General features: G+C 42.3%; 1 protein-coding gene across 5 annotated transcripts in view; it reads left to right on the top strand.

Annotated features, from left to right (window-relative positions):
- PARG (poly(ADP-ribose) glycohydrolase) overlaps positions 1 to 19403 on the top strand; it is a 133449-nt gene that overhangs the window by 102499 nt on the left and 11547 nt on the right. For all 5 annotated transcript variants that reach the window (XM_034777229.1, XM_034777228.1, XM_034777226.1 and 2 more), the window contains 3 exons: positions 4883 to 5030; positions 15740 to 15818; positions 16676 to 16784. In XM_034777229.1, the coding sequence (XP_034633120.1) occupies positions 4883 to 5030; positions 15740 to 15818; positions 16676 to 16784 (336 nt within the window). The remainder of the gene's footprint in view (positions 1 to 4882; positions 5031 to 15739; positions 15819 to 16675; positions 16785 to 19403) is intronic.

The raw sequence follows: 19403 nt of genomic DNA, 5'->3' as shown, positions 1-19403 counted from the left end.
TATCTTGGCACCGGAGCACCAAGCCACCGAGTACATAAACCGCAAGGGGTACTTTTCAATGGTGCTGCAAGCACTTGTGGATCACAAGGGACGTTTCACCAACATCAACGCGGGCTGGGCGGGAAGGGTTCATGACGCTCGCGTCTTCAGGAACACTACTCTGTTTAAAGGGCTGCAGCAAGGGACTTACTTTCCGGACCAGAAAATAACCGTTGGGGATGTTGAAATGCCCATAGTTATTCTTGGGGACCCAGCCTACCCCTTAATGCCATGGCTTATGAAGCCATACACAGGCAGCCTGGACAGGAGTCAGGAGCTGTTTAACTACAGGCTAAGCAAGTGCAGAATGGTGGTAGAATGTGCATTTGGCCGTTTAAAAGGCCGCTGGCGTTCATTATTGACTCGCTCTGACCTCAGCCAAAGAAATCTCCCCATTGTTATTTCTGCTTGCTGTGTGCTCCACAATCTCTGTGAAAGTAAGGGGGAGACCTTTATGGCGGGGTGGGAGGCTGAGGCAAATCGCCTGGCTGCTGATTACGCGCAGCCAGACACCAGGGCGATTAGAAGATCACACCATGAAGCGCTGTGCATCAGAGAAGCTTTGAAAACCAGTTTCATGGCTGGCCAGGCTACCGTGTGAAATATCTGTTTTTCTCCTTCATGAAAACCCGCCCCCTTTATTGACTGATTTTCTGTAAGGAACCCACCCTGCCCCTTCCCCCAGCTTTCTTTCAAACCAAATAAAGTCACTATCATTTAAAAATCATTTATTCTTTATTAATAGATTAGAAAAAGAGGGAGGGAACCCGGGTGGTATTTGGGAGGAGGATTGCTGGGAAGGAAAAAGCCACAAAGAAAAGGTTAAAAAAATGACAGCCTTTTGCTTGGGCTGTCTACTGGGGTGGAATGGGAAGGTGTACGGAGCCTCCCCCCCCCGTGTTCTTACACGTCTGGGTGAGGAGGATACGGAACATGGGGAGGGGGGAGGGTGGAACAGGGGCTGAAGCGGCAGTCTGTTTTCCAGCAGCCGTTCCTGAACCTCCACCAGACGCCGGAGCAGCCCCAGCGTTGCATCCTTCATCCTCTGGTCTTCCTGCCGCCATCTCTCATCTCGATCGTCTCTCCTCTCCTCACGTTGGTCCCTCCTCTCCTCACGTTGGTCCCTCCTCTCCTCACGTTCACTGACTTCTTTCCTATACTTTGAAACTGTTTCCTTCCACTCATTCAGATGAGCTCTGTCACTCCTGCTGGATTGCATAATTTCAGAAAACATGTCCTCCCGCGTCTTCTTCTTACGACGCCTTATCTGTGATAACCTTCGGGATGGAGGAGGGAGGCTTGAGGAATTTGCAGCTGCTGTAGGGAGGGGAAAAAAGAGAGAATTGTTTTAAAAGCTACATTTTGCAGAACAATGCTTATACTCTTTCACGGTGACCAACACTGTTCACATTACATAGCACATGTGATTTCTGTGCAAGGTCGCATTTTGCCTCTTAATGCTGAGTGCCTGTGACTTTGCTGCTAGAGATCAATCACAGGTCTGGGCAACAGAGGTTCACGTTCCAGCAACAGAATTCGGCTTGCATGCGGCCATGGTAAGCTTCAGCGCCGTCCGTGCTTTCCAACATACCAAGCATAGCTTGTAGAGTGCTGCAGAAGCCTGGCCAATCTCAGCCAGTTGGGGGGGGGGGGCAGTGTGGTGGTGCTTGTCTGGGCCCCTTCAGGCAAGTAGAGTGCTGCGGTTTTTCTGTTAACATTCAGCAGCACCAGAAAACAAACTAACCCTGCAGGAAGATCCCTGCAGGCACCAAACTACCCCCCCCCCCGCCGCCGACCCCCCCCCCTCTCCATGAATTCTCTGGGATGATCACGGTACCCTCCCCCCACCGCGTGGCTGGTAACAGGGAAGATCCCTGCTAGCCAAACGCGAAAAACTCAGGGCCAATTTCCCATCTGCGCTTGGCTAACTGCAGGGAAGGATTTATTTTCCGCCACAGGCAAACAGCCCAGTAGGAATGGCCACCTCTGTCCCCTTAATTAAGTTCCCGTATTTCAACCAGGTTACCAGGAGTGATATCACTCTCCTGAGGATTACACAACAAGATAAAGAACGGATGTTGCTTGAATGCCAGCAAACACCGGGACCATACGCTGCCAGGCTTTGTCAGGCAATGATACCAGATTACTTGCTGCAAGCATGGCGTGGTCAAGTGTCCTACCATGGAGGAGGGAATAAAGATGCACTGCCCAGAAACCTTCTGGCAAGGCTTTCGGAGTACCTCCAGGAGAGCTTCATTGAGATGTCCCTGGAGGATTTCCGCTCCATCCCCATACACGTTAACAGACTTTTCCAGTAGCTACAGACTTTTCCAGTAGCTGAACTGACCGCGAATGCAAAGTCAGGCAAAGTAATCATTAAAAACCGTTTGCTTTTAAAACAAGTTTTATATTTTAAAAGGTAAACTCACCTGAGGTCCCTTCCATGGGGTCAGAGTCTTGGGTACTGGCTTGGGAGGGTTGGGAGGGTACTTCAGTCAGGGTGAGAAAAAGATCCTGGCTGTTGGGGAGAAGGGAGTGCTGTGTGCTCTCTGCAAGCTCATCCTCCTCCTCCTCCTCCTCCTCCTCTACCCCCTCGGCAGAATCCTCAGGCGTCGAGACTATCCCCGACCCAGAATCCACGAACAAAGGTGGGGTAGTGGTGGCAGCCCCCCCTAGAATTGCATGCAGCTCGGCGTAGTAGCGGCATGTCCGTGGCTCTGACCCGGAGCGACCGTTTGCCTCCTTTGTTTTTTGATAGGCTTGTCTGAGCTCCTTGACCTTCACGCGGCACTGCTCAGAGTCCCTATTGTGGCCTCTCTCCATCATGCCCTTGGAGATTTTTTCAAAAGTTTTTGCATTTCGTCTTTTAGAACGAAGTTCTGCAAGCACTGAATCCTCTCCCCATACAGCGATCAGATCCAGTACCTCCCTCACGGTCCATGCTGGTGCTCTTTTTCGATTATCAGCCTGCATGGTTACCTGTGCTGATGAGGTATCTGTGGTCACCTGTGCTCTCCACGCTGGGCAAACAGGAAATGAAGTTCAAATGTTCGCGGGGCTTTTCCTGTCTACCTGGCCAGTGCATCCGAGTTCGGATTGCTGTCCAGAGCGGTCACAATGATGCACTGTGGGATAGCTCCCGGAGGCCAATACCATCGAATTGCGGCCACACTAACCCTAATTCGAATTGCTAAAATCGATTTTGGCGCTACTCCGCTCGTTGGGGTGGAGTACAGAAATCGATTTAAAGGGCCCTTTACATCGAATTAAATGGCGTCGTTGTGTGGACGGTTACAGGGTTAATTCGAATTAAAGCTGATAAATCCGAATTAAAGTCGTAGTGTAGACCAGGCCTTAGTAAGCTGTTTGAGATGCTTACTCATCCAGTTTGGTCTTCCCTATGAATTTTTTTCCCTTGCTTGGATGTAGACTTCAGATAGCTTCTGCAACCTTGATTTAAAGTAATTCCATGCCTCCTCCATATTCACGTCCATGAGTTCTTTAGTTCAGTCCACTTCCCTAACTAATTCCCTTAATTTTTGAAAGTTTGCCCTTTTGAAATCAAGGACCCTAGTTGTAGATCTGTTTTTGTTTATCTTTCCATTTAGTTTAAACTGAATTAGCTCATGATCGCTCGAACCAAGGTTGTCCCTTACAACCAGTTCTTCTATGAGATCCTCATTACTCACCAATACTAAATCTAAAATGGCATCACCTCTTGTTTGTTTGGTGACTATTCGGTGGAGAAATCTGTCGGCTGTCGCATCCAGGAGAATCTGGACCCTACCATTATTGTAACACTTGTTCTCCAGTCTATATCTGGGAAATTAAAGTCTCCCATAATCACACAATCCCAGTAATATTTATTTCATTAAAAATATTAACTATGTCTCTATCCATATCCACATCAGATTCTGAGAGGTCCATAGCATACCCCAAGCACTAACCCAGAGGAACCTCTGGTAACCTTTTTCCCTGAAGTGCTTTTGACCCAAATAGATTCTATTTTATCCATCCCATCACTTTTAATTTCTTTACAGTCTACCTCATGATTAATATACAGGTGTTAGTTCACCACCTTTATTTCTGTGGATGGAGGCTTTTTTTAAAGTGAAATACATGCTACTCCTGCAAAAAAAAGAGCTTAAAGCTTATCTATTTCAAACAGTGTTTCAGTCTGATTTGAACAAAAAGTCTCATCCCATTCAGGTGTCCTCAGCCATAGTTAACAGTGAATCTCGGTAGGTAGAGAACTGCTGGTACAGTTGCATTACCAATCTATAAATGATTTAGGACATGCAGCTGATGGCCAAATGTGTAAAAATGTGTAATTTTTCTAACTTCTGTAAAATATAGAATGGGAAAATTGTAAAGGGATGTAAAAATGGAAACAACAACTATATTTTACTCCAATAAGTGTCTGGAAAGAAAGTGTTCCTTTTAAGAATCTTGGGCTGTGAGCATTTTGTCAAATAATAAACCCCCACCCGACATGATCTACTAGCTGCTTTCTGCTTCTTAGATGAAGAAGGTAACCGGGGGGCGAGGCATCTTTATGAGGGCAACAACCTCTTTCCTATCAGCCTGCTGGACAAGCCACCTTTGCAATTAAACAGGGGCAACTCACTTTCTTTCTCAAGCTGGACAAAGGTCCCCACCACTTAATATGCAGTGAGGGCAAGGTGGCTCAGTCCTGCTAGTTGCATTTCTAAATGCAAGTGGGCAAACAAAACAAAGGCTGAACAGAAAGATGAATCTCACGCTGCATTTATTTATCTTATTAAAGAAAGGATGTAAAGATGTTTGCCTATTCTGTAATCATCTAGGACATTTTTTCTACTAGGTTGATTTTGCAAATCGTTTTGTTGGAGGTGGCGTCACTGGTGCAGGACTGGTACAAGAAGAAATTCGTTTTTTAATCAATCCAGAGCTGATAGTATCTCGGCTCATCACTGAAGTCCTGGACCACAATGAATGTCTTATAATCACAGGTTAGTCTTTGTTAACTCTGTGCAGAAAGTTTCAAATACTTATCTTCCTATTATATATGGAATCAGTGTAGTGCCAAGAAATTTCAATTGACATCTCCAACATCATAGAAGCTGTCAAGTATCAGGGGGTAGCCGTGTTAGTCTGTATCTAGTCTTTAAGGTGTCACCAGACTCTTTGTTGTTATCATAGAAGCTGAAGCACTGTCAACAGTCATATACATACCCTGATTTATTCATGCCATTTTTCTTTTAGATTACAAATTTTAAAAACGTCCTGTGTACCTATCTCCTAGTCTTCACACTCACTGCAATGCTGTTTGTTGATATTTCTCTTTGTAGACCGTTCTCAAATGAGTAATTATTGTGATAAGAGATTAATTGCCTAATTATGTTCCAGTGTGAGTTTATGCTAAAAATCGCACTGACTTCAAATAACTCAGGAACAGGCTTTATAGTAAAAGCAAACCTCTTTTGAGTCTAATGGTCTGATTGTAAATTCCTCTTAGGGTCTGCTGTAACTTGGCTATAATACCTACATTAATACTCAGTCTACATAATGTCTCAGTTTACTGTGGGTTTCTTGAATTAAAATTCTAAGATTTGATATTGAAGTTAGTAGTTATTGGAGATGTCTGCACTGCACAGTTATGTACACAATATTCACTGTGCTCACAAAGTTCCATCTTAGTAAATCAGTGAGCCCAGTGTAAAACGTGAAATGGCTTCTTTTGGAGGTAGTCTCTTTTTTTGGTTGTTAGTATTGTGGTCAAAAATAGAGTGGCTCTTATCAGGATGGTTCCATTATTAGCATATCTAGGCGATCCATAGGATTCAACGTATGAGTCAACAGTGTGCCCTTGTTGCCAAGAAGGCTAACGGCATTTTGGGCTGTATAAGTAGGAGCGTTGCCAGGAGATTGAAGGATGTGATCATTCCCCTCTATTCGGCATTGGTGAGGCCTCATCTGGAGTACTGTGTCCAGTTTTGGGCCCCACACTACAAGGAGGATATGGAAAAATTGGAAAGAGTCCAGCGGAGGGCAACAAAAATGATTAGGGGGCTGGAGCACATGACTTATGAGGAGAGACTGAGGGAACTGGGATTATTTAGTCTGCAGAAGAGAAGAATGAGGGGGGATTTGATAGCTGCTTTCAACTACCTGAAAGGGGGTTCCAAAGAGGATTGATCTAGACTGTTCTCAGAGGTAGCAGATGACAGAACAAGGAGTAATGGTCTCAAGTTGCAGTGGGGGAGGTTTAGGTTGGATATTAGGAAAAACTTTTTCACTAGGAGGGTGGTGAAGCACTGGAATGGTTTACCTAGGGAGGTGGTGGAATCTCCTTCCTTAGAGATTTTTAAGGTCAGGCTTGACAAAGCCCTGGTTGAGATGATTTAGTTGGGGATTGGTCCTGCTTTGAGCAGGAGGTTGGACTAGATCAGGGGGCGGGACCCCTCAGGGGGTCGCCAGGGTATGACATGGAGGGGGGGGGTCACATCTGTCAGCCTCCACCCCAAACCCCACTTTGCATCGAGCATTTTTAATGCTTTTAAATATATAAAAAAGTGTTTTTCATTTATAAGCGGGGTCATGCTCAGAGGCTAGCTCAGAGTGGGGTCACCAGTACAAAAGTTTGAGAACCACTGGACTAGATGACCTCTTGAGGTCCCTTGCAACCCTGGTATTCTATGATTAACTGATATGCAGATTGTTAACAACTTGTGTGTTTTACATATTAAGCCTTTATATTTTTAGTGAAATTGTAACATTCATCCTGAAGGAGTCCAAAGCACTTCACTGACTTTAAAAGCACTCCTCACTTCATCTGTCATTTGAAGTGCTGCTACATCTGGGCTGGAAAATTACAGCTGTTTTAATGTTTGCAGAGTTGTTCTAATAGCACACAGAAATGTATGCAACAATTTAGGAAAGGACTTTAAGAGTTAACTGTTTTTCTGGATTAAATATACCTGTGAAGAACACAATATGAATACATAAATAGATCTAAAACTATACAGGAATATAGTTTCCCAAATTTGTATTGGCCAAGATATCAGGGATAAAAGGAGAATATTTATACTTAAGTTATTAATTTAGGGTCTCGGTTCATACTAAAGTCTGTTGAACAGCTCCCATTGACTTCACAGGGAGGTGGACCAGGCCTCAGACATGGACTAAATATAATGCAGCTTTTATTATTACTGGTAGGAGAGACCAAACTATCTATAGCCTGCAATATTTTTTCCTACTACTATTTCTTTTTTATGGCCTAATCTCAGATTTCTTCATCTGTCACTGTATGAGACAGAGCAGTGGAAACAAAATGAACTAATAGTTTGCAATGTTTTTAATTTTTTTTTAAATTTGAATGTGGATTTGAAAATATTTCACTTAGGTTTATATTTCAAGTTGAAGTTTAAAAATGGTACCATAGTGCATGTGTTTTTAAAAAAACACATTGTGCATTTCCAGAGAAAAAGGCCAGTATACATCATAGAATATTTTTGTGAATGAGCTACTAAAAAAGTGGCCAACAGCGGGCCTACAAGAGAAATAAAACTCATTTATTACACACCGGTCTCTGGAGACTCCTAAACAGTCTCCATGGCTATTTTTAAGATTTAACTAAAGAGCACTGCAAAGAAGAGTCAGTAAGTAAAAGCCACAATCAGTTACCATTAGCAAATACTTCTATTTTGTCAAAAAACAGTTTTCCAATTCCTTCCTGGAATCAGCTACATTTAACCTGATTAAAGTGGGAGATTGAAAACTCAGTCTGAAGAAAGAAATTGGCTTATAGTCACCACAAAAAGAAAAAAATCAATCAACACAAAGAGCAGAGCAAGACCAGGCAATCCAAGAAGTCCTTCTCAGACTGTTGATTTTGCAAGTTACTTAGACAGGATATGCTCAGGTCTGCACAGTGCCTGGAATATGTTGTTTTGAGGCTGTTTACAGAAATGTGCAATCTTACACCTTTTAGAATTTGGAGTTTACTGTTACTCATGTTAATACAGTTTCTAGCACCAAACCAGGATGGATTAAATCAGGTTTCTGAGCCCCAAAGAGTTGAAGGAAGGCTGAGCTGGGGCTTTGAGCTATGTAGGGTTTCCCACAATATTGATGTGCTCAACTGATGGCTTGGGTGATCTGCATCATTGGAAAAGTAGACTGGCAGCTCAGGAGTAGAAGATGAGTCTGTCGGGGATCTGGGGATGGGGAAGGAAGGAAGAATCTCTTTTGGGCAGAGAAGAAATCAAAGTTTGTGTGAGGGGTCTACAGTTTACTGGAACCCAGCTTCCCTTTAATTTTAATTCAGACCAGAGGTGATACATTTTTTTATCAGTTTATAATACATCTAAATACATATTTGATAAAACCCTCTGAAAGAATGCTTAATGAAAGAATGTACTCCTACAAAAGATAGTTTAGTACAATGTCCATTTTTCAGGTTCTGTTGTACTCTGAAGCTTTGTTTTGTTACTCATTTTAAATTTGATTATCTTATATATAGTTGTGTCAGTAGGCAAATATCTTCAGGAATATAGTTCATGTGCCGTAACACATTTGCTGTAAGGTGATATGAGTTTCAGATTCTCAATCAAATGCCCTGTGTTCCGCACTAACCAGATTAAAGCACTAAATTACTTCCCCTCCGGAAAGGGTTAGCTCTTCCAGGTTAAGGTTACTAAAAGAGATCGTAAAGAAAGAGTCCTCTCAAGAGAAGTCTACATCTCTGGATACAGTAAACAAAATGTTGGGGCAGCTAGCCATTCACCTTCAAAAATGCAAGCATTTGTTGCTAGGGTCAAACAAGTGTGACTTTTTCATTCAGCCAGTATTCTCCCAATTTTTTTTTCAATCCTCTTTACTTTATTATAGTGCCTCCTAATTAATATCTGTGATGTTCTGCTCCCTTAATGGAAATGGCCATTTCATCATCCTCATTTGATCCCTGGCGTTCTTCCATCTTGGTTCTTAGGCAAGTCTGCACTGTATGCCACTATCTTCCTGATAAATTACATTTTTTTTATGATGCATCTTGACGCAGTGGCCTAATGGATGTAACTGTGCTACTCAAATTTGCAGAAGAGTCTGAGAAATTGGAAAGAAATTAAATTTGTTCTGATTGTGCAACATCTGGTTGAGATCATCACTGTAATGAATATGAAACTGGTCATGCAAACGAAGTAGTTCTTCAACACACAGAGAATTGTCTGCCTACAGAAATGTTAGAGGGAATGCTAGAGATTCCCGTGAGATATTTCTACTATGTTTTCTTGTTTGGCTTATATACCACGATTGCTGCTAACAGACTATGGTTTCTACTCAGATTGTGAACAAGTCCTGATACTCTGAATTCAGCCTCTTTACCATGTGAGACCAAGTATGTTCAACCAAAGTAAAAACAGGCTGCTTATTCTGCTGCTTTACTGGTTACGAGTGGTACTAACCTTCTTCCCTCAGAGGGTATGATGTTCTATCCTTTTCCATTCAGACACTATGGGAAAGAAAGGTGGGGCAATGCCCTTTTCCTCCTCCCACTATAGCTCAGTGATTTAATTTACATGGCTAGATCTTAAGAATAGTAAGATCCTGAGTCCTTATGTTGTTTCTAGTAACCTACACAATTCTTTTTAGAGGCTCTAGCATATGGCAAGCAGAGTTTTCCTCGACTTCTGTAATTCATAGAAGTGCTAAAGAAATATTCTTTGCTACTGTATTGTATCTCTTTTTTTCTCTTTTTTATAAGCACCACCTTCCTCTTATTTTGTAGCTTGTCCTCTGAATCTTGGCACTCTGCCTACATGTTTTGTTTCTTTCTTTGCTCTCGTTTTCTTGGTTGTTTTCTGCTTTGTAAATGGCAAATTAGCCTCCTGCATTTCTCTGCTTGTTGTTTTCCCTAGTGTTCTGCAGTGTGCTATTATGTATACTTTCATTTGAATTCAGATGTTGGAAACGCTAATCAATTAACCCAAAAAATAGGGCAGAAGATAAAGTAGCCTCTGAAATTCTCCAGAAATGTTTGCAGATCCGATTCTTTTTCCAACCTCAGCTTGGAAGCCTGAGAGTCACAGGCGAGACTACTGCCTGTCAAGTAATAATTTTTGTCTGATATCCTTCCAGAGTTTCATTTATGAAAATCAATGGTTTTCATTAATGCTGGGTTTCTGGGACATGAGTTTAAATTTTGTGTGATTTCTGTGAGCCTCTTGATGATTAATTCATCTCTTCATACTTTGGTCATCAGAAGTTGCATTTTCATAAAAAGCAAATGAAAATGACCATTTAAAAAACAAAACTAATATTTCTATACTCTTTAAATCATCCTGATATGGTATAGTTTCTCATTCCTGATAACCCAGTGCTTTCCTTCTAACTGCTATACCTGAAGGGAACATGTTCTTCTCGAAGTTGAAGGTTTCCTAGGCTGTCCTGACAGAGAGCTGTCAGCTCTCATTTGCTTTTCTTGTTGTTTGTGCAGACATTTTCCCCAGGCATATCAATAAATATCAATTTTAAGCGAGTCAAGAAGAGCCTGTATTGAAAGCTGATAGTCTGTATGTTTCAAAATAAGGTTTGTCTTTTGTATTTAATACTTTATAAACTGTACACAGCTATGTCTTTTCTGTGTGCATTTGTGTGTATATGAATGACTGAATGCACTGTCTGTGCCAGATTCACTTGCATTTGTGACTCTTAGTGTTTTTAATGGTACGCGTACTCTTAAGAGCTGTCTAAACTTCAGTGTAAGCGTAGGGTTAATGGGACTTGAGTTAGCTGACCTGTGGGAGAAACTCCTGGGCCTGAGCGTCTATGCTGATTCTTAAACCTGAGTTAAGACTTTCAAACCCAGGCTTGACCCTGGGGCTCTGGCATCCACGCTACAGTACGCACACCCGAGTCAAACCAATCGTATCCCAGAGTCCCTAGTGTTCTCCTGAATTGTGACTTCTCTAGCACCGTGATGCGCTATGGGAAAACTTTACTGCCTACCCTGCATGTTACAGGATGTTTGAACAGCCTACCAACACAGCCTGCTGAGGAGTGATTTTGGTCTGTATGCTCCCAGCTAAGAGCCAGTAACATGGAGGAGGTGCCTTTTGAAGAACGTCTCTTGCTTGCGCTTTCACTCATGTGCCAAGAAATGGGCAAAGCTTCCGTGAGGCACTTGTTGACGTTTTGACAGCATTTTCTGACCCATCAAAGGTACCTGACTGATTCCATGATGGAGGAGGGGGAGTACCCTGGCATGGCAGACTCGCACTCCATTATGCTGCTCTATACACTTGGCATAGCCGCTGATGCCCCCTACATAGACTGCTGCTTCTAGCGCAGGGCCATAAGCACAGACTGTAGGGATCACGTTGTCGTGCAGACCTGGGATGACCAGCAGTGGGTCCAGAGCTTTCACATGAAGAAAGCAACATTCTTGGAGATTTGTGAGTGGCTTGCCTCCCTCCAGCATAAAGAGACATGAATGAGGTCACCCTGGCCAGTCCAGAAGTGGGTCACTATAACTATCTAGAAGCTGGCTACTCCAGACTGCTACAGGCCTGTTGCCAACCAGTTTGGTGTTGGAAAGTTGACTGTGGGTAAAATGGTGATGGTGATTTCTGAGGCAATCAGGCATGTGGTTTACCCCAAGGTGGCAGGCCTTAAAAATATTCCTGAAGTATTTGCTAGCTTTGAGACTATTGGGTTTCCTAACTGCTCCGGGGCCATTGATGGGACTCATGTACCTATTGTTTGTCCTCGTCAAGGAGCACATAGTACATGAATCAGAAAGGGGACTATTCCATTGTTATGCAGGCACTGGTGGACCACAGAAGCTGATTTATGAATGTCAACGTGGGTGCACTGGAAACGTTCATGATGCCTGAGTTTTTCACCGATTGGGAGTCTATAGACACTATAGATGGACAGTCTGGGACACTATTTTCAACAAATGACATTGTCATAAATGGGGTCACTGTCCCCACCATGATTGTGGGGGACCTCATGCACCCTCATTTTCCTTGGCTTATGAAACCATACCCTGATTTCAGAGGCCTTGGCAATACAGTTTAATTACACTCTCAGCAGGTGTAGAATGATGGTTGAATGTGCATCAGGCAGATTAAAATTTGTTGGCGGTGTCTACAGTGTCATCAGTACTGTCCTCATTACTGTGGCTTGCTGTGCTCTTCACAATCTTTGTGAAGCCAGAGGTGAGTCATTTCTCCCTGAATAGAGCTATGACAGTGAGGGGTCACTGAAGCCGTATACTCAGCCAGAAAGGGCACCTTCCACAGCTGGAGCTGGAGGCACCGAGGCGACAGAAGTCAGGGGTGCTTTGTGCTCCCACATTATGGACTTGCATGGCCCAATGAAAGAGAGGAGGTAGTACCTCTAAGTGTGTGTGTGTGGGGAGGAAAGGGGCTAATTTATTTGGGGGGCAGGGTTCAGTGCTTGGCAGGATTGTGGGCTTGATTGCCATACAATGTACTTATGAATAGACCCCTGCGCGGATACAAAATTTGTATCTGCATCTGATCCGTGATTCACAAAAATGATCCGCAGATATCTGCGTCCACAGAGGAGGACATCTGAGGATATAAAGCAGATATCTGCAGATTTGCAGGGCTTTAGATATAAAATGTGGATCCGCATCCATCCATCTGCAGATATAAAGTGGATATCTGCGGATTTGCCGGGCTCTATTTATGTTGGGGTGTATGGATGGATCACAATGTAGGTCAGGGGTGGGCAAACTACAGCCCGGGGGCCACATCTGGCCCTCCAGATGTTTCAATCTGGCCTCAAGCGCCAGCCGGGGAGCGGGGTCAGGGGCTTGCCCTGCTCCGCACGGCTCACAGAAGCAGCGGCATGTCCCCCCTCTGGCTCCTACACGTAGGGGCAGCCAGGAGGATCAGCACGCTGCCCCCGTCCTAATTGCCACCCCCGCAGCGCCCATTGGCCGGGAACCACAGCCAAAGGGAGCTGCAGGGGTGGGGCCTGCTGATGAGGCAGCACGCAGAGCCGCCTGGCTGCACCTTTGTGTAGGAGCTGGAGGGGGACATGCCACTGCTTGAGGTAAGCGCTGCCCAGAGCCTGCACCCCTGACCCCCTCCCATGCCTCAACCCTCTGCCCAAGCTCTCATCCCCCTTCCGCCCTCCGAACTCCTCAGTCCCATCCTAGAGCACCCTCCTGCACCCCCAACCCCTCATGCCCAGCCCCTCCCCCGCCCCCCCCACCCCCCCCCCCCCCGCCGGAGCCCTCACCCCCCCCAGCACCCCAACCCCCAATTTCGTGAGCATTCGTGGCCTGCCATACAATTTTCATACCCAGATGTGGCCCTTGGGCCAAAACATTTGCCCACCCCTGGTCTAGGTTCATATAAGGAAGTACTCAAGTGTGAATTGATGTACCTAACTGCATAGAGGACTACAGTTTACTTAGTAATCTCATTTTCTGTGGCTTTATTATAGGCGGGGCTAGTAATACTGGCTATTATAAAGATTGTCCAACATTTACCGTTATAAGACCCAGTTCAATTGCTTATAACTTTGACAAACTTTAACCATTTGGGCTGAAATTTTCCATGGGGGTGTCTGTCTCAGGCTGATTTTTTGAAAAAGTTTGGCCAAAAAGATTGTCATTTTAGAGAAAGTAGCCAGGAAAAAATGTTGTTTTGCACGTGTTAAAAAAAATTCTTGAGACCTTTTCTTGAAAGGCTGTAATGCCCCCATGCTTTGGAGCAGTGATTTGAAATTTTGCAGAGGGTGTCTTGTCTGCTATCTGGACTGCTTATTTGCCTTCTCCCCAGAGTGAAATGAGTATGCTCCAGTTCCAGACTGAGGGTCTCAGACGGACTTTTTCTGTAATTTGCTCCCAGCTGCTCTGAGCTGAGGTGGGGCCAGGCGCCAGAACTGACAGCAGGGAAACTCTCCCTTCTATGCTGTCAGTGACCCCCTGCTGGCAACCAGGCAGTGTGGAAGAGGAAGCCATTGAATGCTGGGAGCGCTTTAACGTTACTAGTGAAGACGTGCCCTCAGAGTGCAAGTGGGGGTAAGGGCATAGCAGGAGTAGCAGTCAGGGGTCTCTGAGGTCCAAGATGACAAACATCCAGTGAAAGACAGCCCTAGACCAGATGTATTGATTTTAAGGTGTGCAGTCTAGATGCCCAAGGCTCCTGTTGGGGTGATGCAGCTCTGCACCACTCCTGGCACAGGGCAATAATAATTGCTTCATTCTGGCCCTTACACCTTCATGCATTTTCTAGACTTTCTTTCAGAGAAATGTATGTTGCCCTGTGAAAATGTACTTCTCTCTGGGGATACGTCTACACTACCCACCGGGTAGCGATTGATATATCGGGGATCGATTTATCACGTGTAGTGTAGACACAATAAATCAATCCCTGATCGCTCTCCTGTCGACTGCTGAACTCCAGCTTGGCGAGAGGCGGAAGCAAAGTCGACGGGGGAGCCGCGGCAATCGACTCTGCACCGTGAGGACGTGAGGTAAGTCAAACTAAGATACGTCGACTGCAGCTACGCTATTCTTGTAGTTGAAGTTGCATATTTTAGGTTGATTTCCCACCCCACCCCCCTCCCAGTGTAGACCAGGCCTAAGATCTCATTTTCCTCCTCTTATTGTGTTTCCTTCATTAGGGGTATATTCCAGTCTTTCAGTGAATGGTGCTTAATACGTATTCTGAATAGCGGAGTATTTTATTGTCATTGTAATATGTATGCAAGTCAACTTGTTTCAATGTCTATGTACCTGTGAACCTACTGCCCATGTAGGTCCTGGTCTAAATGAATTAATAATTCATGTAATGTTAAGGAGTTGAACTATATATAAATGGGTTCTAATATGTTAAACCTTGTTTTTTTTTATATATATATATATAAAGAAAAGTTTGACATGGAATTTATGACTTTTTGAACAATATAGATTAGAAATCATTGTCCGATTATTAAAATTTGGGAAAATATTCTTGCTTGTATGAAAGAACAGTTAACTATTCTGTGTCCATCACAGAGAAAAGTGACAGAGATGATGCTCCCTTATTTTGGTCTTCTGTGTTGATCATGACAGCTCCCTTCCTTATAATAACGCTGTCAGTGCATTACAGTAATGCTAACCAGACACTTTTCTCAGTCTTTTCTCTCTACTAAATTTTGCAAGCTAATTTTCTTTATTTGTGTCTCAAACAAAAAAAGCCCTGTCAGTAAGGCATCTGATCTCTTTGTTAAATAGACATTTACCAGTAAAAACTTGAAGGAAAAATAGTTTATTGGAAAAACTCATGTCCTTCCATTCCTCCCCCCCCCCGCCCCCCCCCCCAAAAACTAACTTGCTACTCCCAAGATCTGCATCCTTAGCCATCAGCCTGGTATCTTTCCTGTTGAATTTCACTCTGGACTGGGGAGGTTGAGAACTGCAGGTAGTTAAATGTATGTTAGGACTTGTGGACACAGGTAAAAGAGACTTGCAGGTGTGACTGCCTGTGTTGGACACTTACTACCCCCTGTGGAAAAGAGACTCATCTAGATTACATAGGGTTTGGTTTGCCTCGTAATGTTCATATGGAGCTCCCATTAGTACTAACATAAGTTGCACATATATTCAGAGGAGTGAAGACTCCTTGGAGGAGGTGATGTATTAAGAAGAGAAAAATCTGCAAATTGCGTGTGTAACGTGACAAATGATTTATTTCAGGTACTGAGCAGTACAGTGACTATACAGGCTATGCAGAAACATACCGATGGGCGAGAAGCCATGAAGATGATACCCCAAGGTAATGCATTCACTGTTGAGTAGTTGAGATCATTTTTACCATTAAAGCTTAGCCTTTATTTCTGAAAAAAGAGTAAGGAAACTATCATGAATGTTGAACTGCGGCTCTCAGGGACACTTTTTAGCTTCTCTTTTACAGATCTGACCAATTGGGTTTTTAAAAACTGCTAGAAAGCATGTAGGTGCTTTGTTATAGAAAAGGCCCATATATTTTATGGCAGGGGCCATTTACTACAGAATCTGTTCTTTGCAAAAGGATAGTTTAAGGTAATAAACTAATTATTCATTAATTTAAAGCTGTTATGGTTCCAAAGAAAACCTTTCAAAGAGGAACCAGGTGCAAACTGTAACAGTATTGTCTTCCTTAGCCTGTACAGCTTGCAACAGTAGTTCTGAGAGGCATAAATTGCATCTATTCAGAAAGGGTGCTAACTCTGAAATCAGATGACAGTTGATTTTACTGTTTCACTGCTGAGCATTACCTTGTTAGGTGCCAAAAACCACAGCTATTTATGACTCCATTTTATACTCTCATAACTTCTACAGTGTAGTTATGAGTCTGCAGTACAAAAATATCTGTAACACATTGAAAGGGCTTTTTTATGGCCTTCATCAGCATGATATCAGTGCTTCGCGGACATAATGAATGTATTTTCACATCAGTGCGAGGTAACGTGGTGCTATTATCTCCACCATGTTTGCATTTCAGAACAGGTAATTGTAGCTTAGCTTACTGAAGGAGTTAACCTGCTGAATGAGTTATAAAGCTTTGAGTCACACTTCAATTCTTGGAATTGTTTCTTTGATGATATATTATTGACTACACAAAATTTTGCTGTCCTCCTTTTCCCAATGTAGGGATGAATGGCAGAGGCGCTGCACTGAAATTGTTGCTATCGATGCATTTCACTTCAGACGTTTTCTTGATCAGTTTGTTCCTGAGAAAATTAGAAGAGAACTCAACAAGGCCAGTAACTTCTAAGGCCCATTATTTACAGCCATTTCATTAATGTTGGAGTTATGCTTTCCCATAGTTCTTGCAGCATCAGCAACTCCTTTGAAGGGGACATCTTGTTTAATTGCAGTATCGTTTCATAATAGGTATCCTTCATATTTTGCAATAGTAAGATTAAAGTTTAAGCATGCCAGATAGAATGCTTGTTGGAAAATGGTTTCTGTCTTGGCATACATTTTTTAATTTTCTAAATGGAAACTAATAGGTCTGTCCAAATCTTCCCAATAATGTTTTTCAAAAATTCTAAGGCCAGAACTAAAAAGTTACCACTACCAATATTTCCTGCAATTTATATTTAAGATTGGTTAGCTGTAATGAATCTAGTCTACCCTATGATTTTAAAGAAACAAACAAAAAAAAGTACAGTACCTCATATTTCTATAGATTGATGGTTAATACTGATATTATTTCCTTCTCTTCCCCATCCTCCCCCACCCCTGCCCGCAGTTTCTAATTCATGACCAAATTCTGGATTAATTTTTTCTCTTCTAAATGTGTATCCAACTTAAGTTTCTATTTTCAATCAAACACTGGAGAGGGAAGTCTCTTGCTTTATTATGGATCAGATCCTAGCCCCATCTAGAAACCAAGTAAACATTGAATTCTGATGATACTCTACATTATTGGTATACCTTTCCTGCTACCGCTATCTTTAGCTGCAACTCTTTTTTTTTTTTTTTTTTTTAAATAAACATGGCAGGTTTTTCATTAATTTCTATGCCTTGTAATTAATCTTTAGCAGGTGTACATATGTACTGTATAGGCCCTACTGGGAAAGGTACTGGGAAACCTCAGTTTCCATTTTACTTCAGTGGGAATTGAAGCATTCAGCATCTTTCAGGATCAGGTCCTATTGTGGATATGTAAGTAAATTCAAGCAAGTATAGGAAGCTTTTCATTAATCTTCCAACTGAAAAGGAAATACCACTTTTAAGGTAATTTTTCCAAAAAATCAAGACTAATTTTAGTTTAAAAACCTGTTTCCTGTATAAAGTAACATATATCACATCATTCCATCACTGATGGTAATGAAATAAGCCCTGAAAAAGACAGTAAATGAATTTAGTAAACTTCAGTGACAGTTTAATTGGAAAACTAAATCGCCCACCCCAATGCATTTGAGATCAGACTAAACTTATCAATCATATTGATAGATGCAAATCCTTTCATATATTAGGATAAATGCATGCATTTTCTTCTGTTTAGAACTCCTGTTAGGCAGCGGTAGTTCAACATGAACAAGTTAATCATATCTGAGGAAAATGCTAAGCCAACTGCTGAGTGAAATAGATTTTACATTCCATTAAGTAAGGTAAACTCAAATGTAAGGAGGAATTCTATACTAAATCATACTAGAAATCACCAGGCCTTCTGAAGACAACATATTGCTAGAGTATACAACAATATTTGTCTACGTTGGTTTTCAGTCAGTTATATTTTTTGTGTGGTGTGGAAACAAACAATAAGGGTTACAATTTCTTCTTATCTAAAATGTATTATTTAATTAATTAGACCATTTATTTAGGCCATCAAATATCTGTTTATACAAGAATGGCACCCCATCATAGGATAGGGATCAGTATCCATTGACTCCTGCAGTTCTGTTATACGTCTATTCTATTACTAAGAATTAGGAAATAATTGAGAGAGACATTTAATGGAGTGGCTTTATCTTTTAAAAGGAGCCTTTCTTAAAAGTTGGTATTGTATCTCCTTTTTAAGCTGCACTTATCTCGGTGGGACCAGATGTTAGTTGTCAGTCAGTTTTCCCAAGAGGCAGTTTGTTGGGACTGACACCTACTCATGGTGTTGGAATTATTCATATTATTTGAAATTAATATTAATATGGGAGATCACCAAACACTAATTCAACCATAAATTTCTTTATTAAGTCCAAAGGACAAATGGTATTTATACAATTGCTCAAAACATATCTAACCGCCTAAAGATAAGCAGTCACTACACCAATAAAGTAACAAATTATTCATAAGCATGTGATCAGTATATTTAAAAACAGGTCAGACCTAGGGAAAACCGTCTCATCCTAGTGTGCTCCAGAATGATCAGGAAGGGTCTGACAAAGAATTTTCAGATTCATGGCTCTCTTTATACCCATCAGCTAACTTGGTAGCTGTAGCAAAAGCCCAGTTTGAAGCAATTTATCCTTGCTTTTTTCCTTCCTTTCTTGTATACTCCCATCTCCTTGCTTACCAGCAGAACAGTGAGAAGGTTTGTGCTTGTTTCTTTTGAAGAGAAAAGGTTTTAAGGCATTTTTCTTGCTACTGCTGCTTATTAGTTATTTTTGAACCATACATCCTTCCTACACTACAACTACTACTACTAATTATTCTCACAGCCTTCCTTTATTTGCTGATTAGGGTCTTTTTCTGCTTACTAGCCACAAACTATAAAGCAAATACATTATTTTTTAACCAAACTTAAGATAACTATAATATAACTTGCTGTACACCTGGTTTAACCCATCCCTGAAAAAACTGATTGTTGTCCGAGATCAGCTGTTTAGAATTCTAAGGCATCCATTGTGCCTGATTTCAATATTAAGATTTGCAA

This window comes from Trachemys scripta, chromosome 7, assembly GCF_013100865.1.
Source record: "Trachemys scripta elegans isolate TJP31775 chromosome 7, CAS_Tse_1.0, whole genome shotgun sequence".
NCBI lineage: Eukaryota > Metazoa > Chordata > Testudines > Emydidae > Trachemys > Trachemys scripta.
This window is presented reverse-complemented; position numbering and strand designations above follow the sequence as displayed.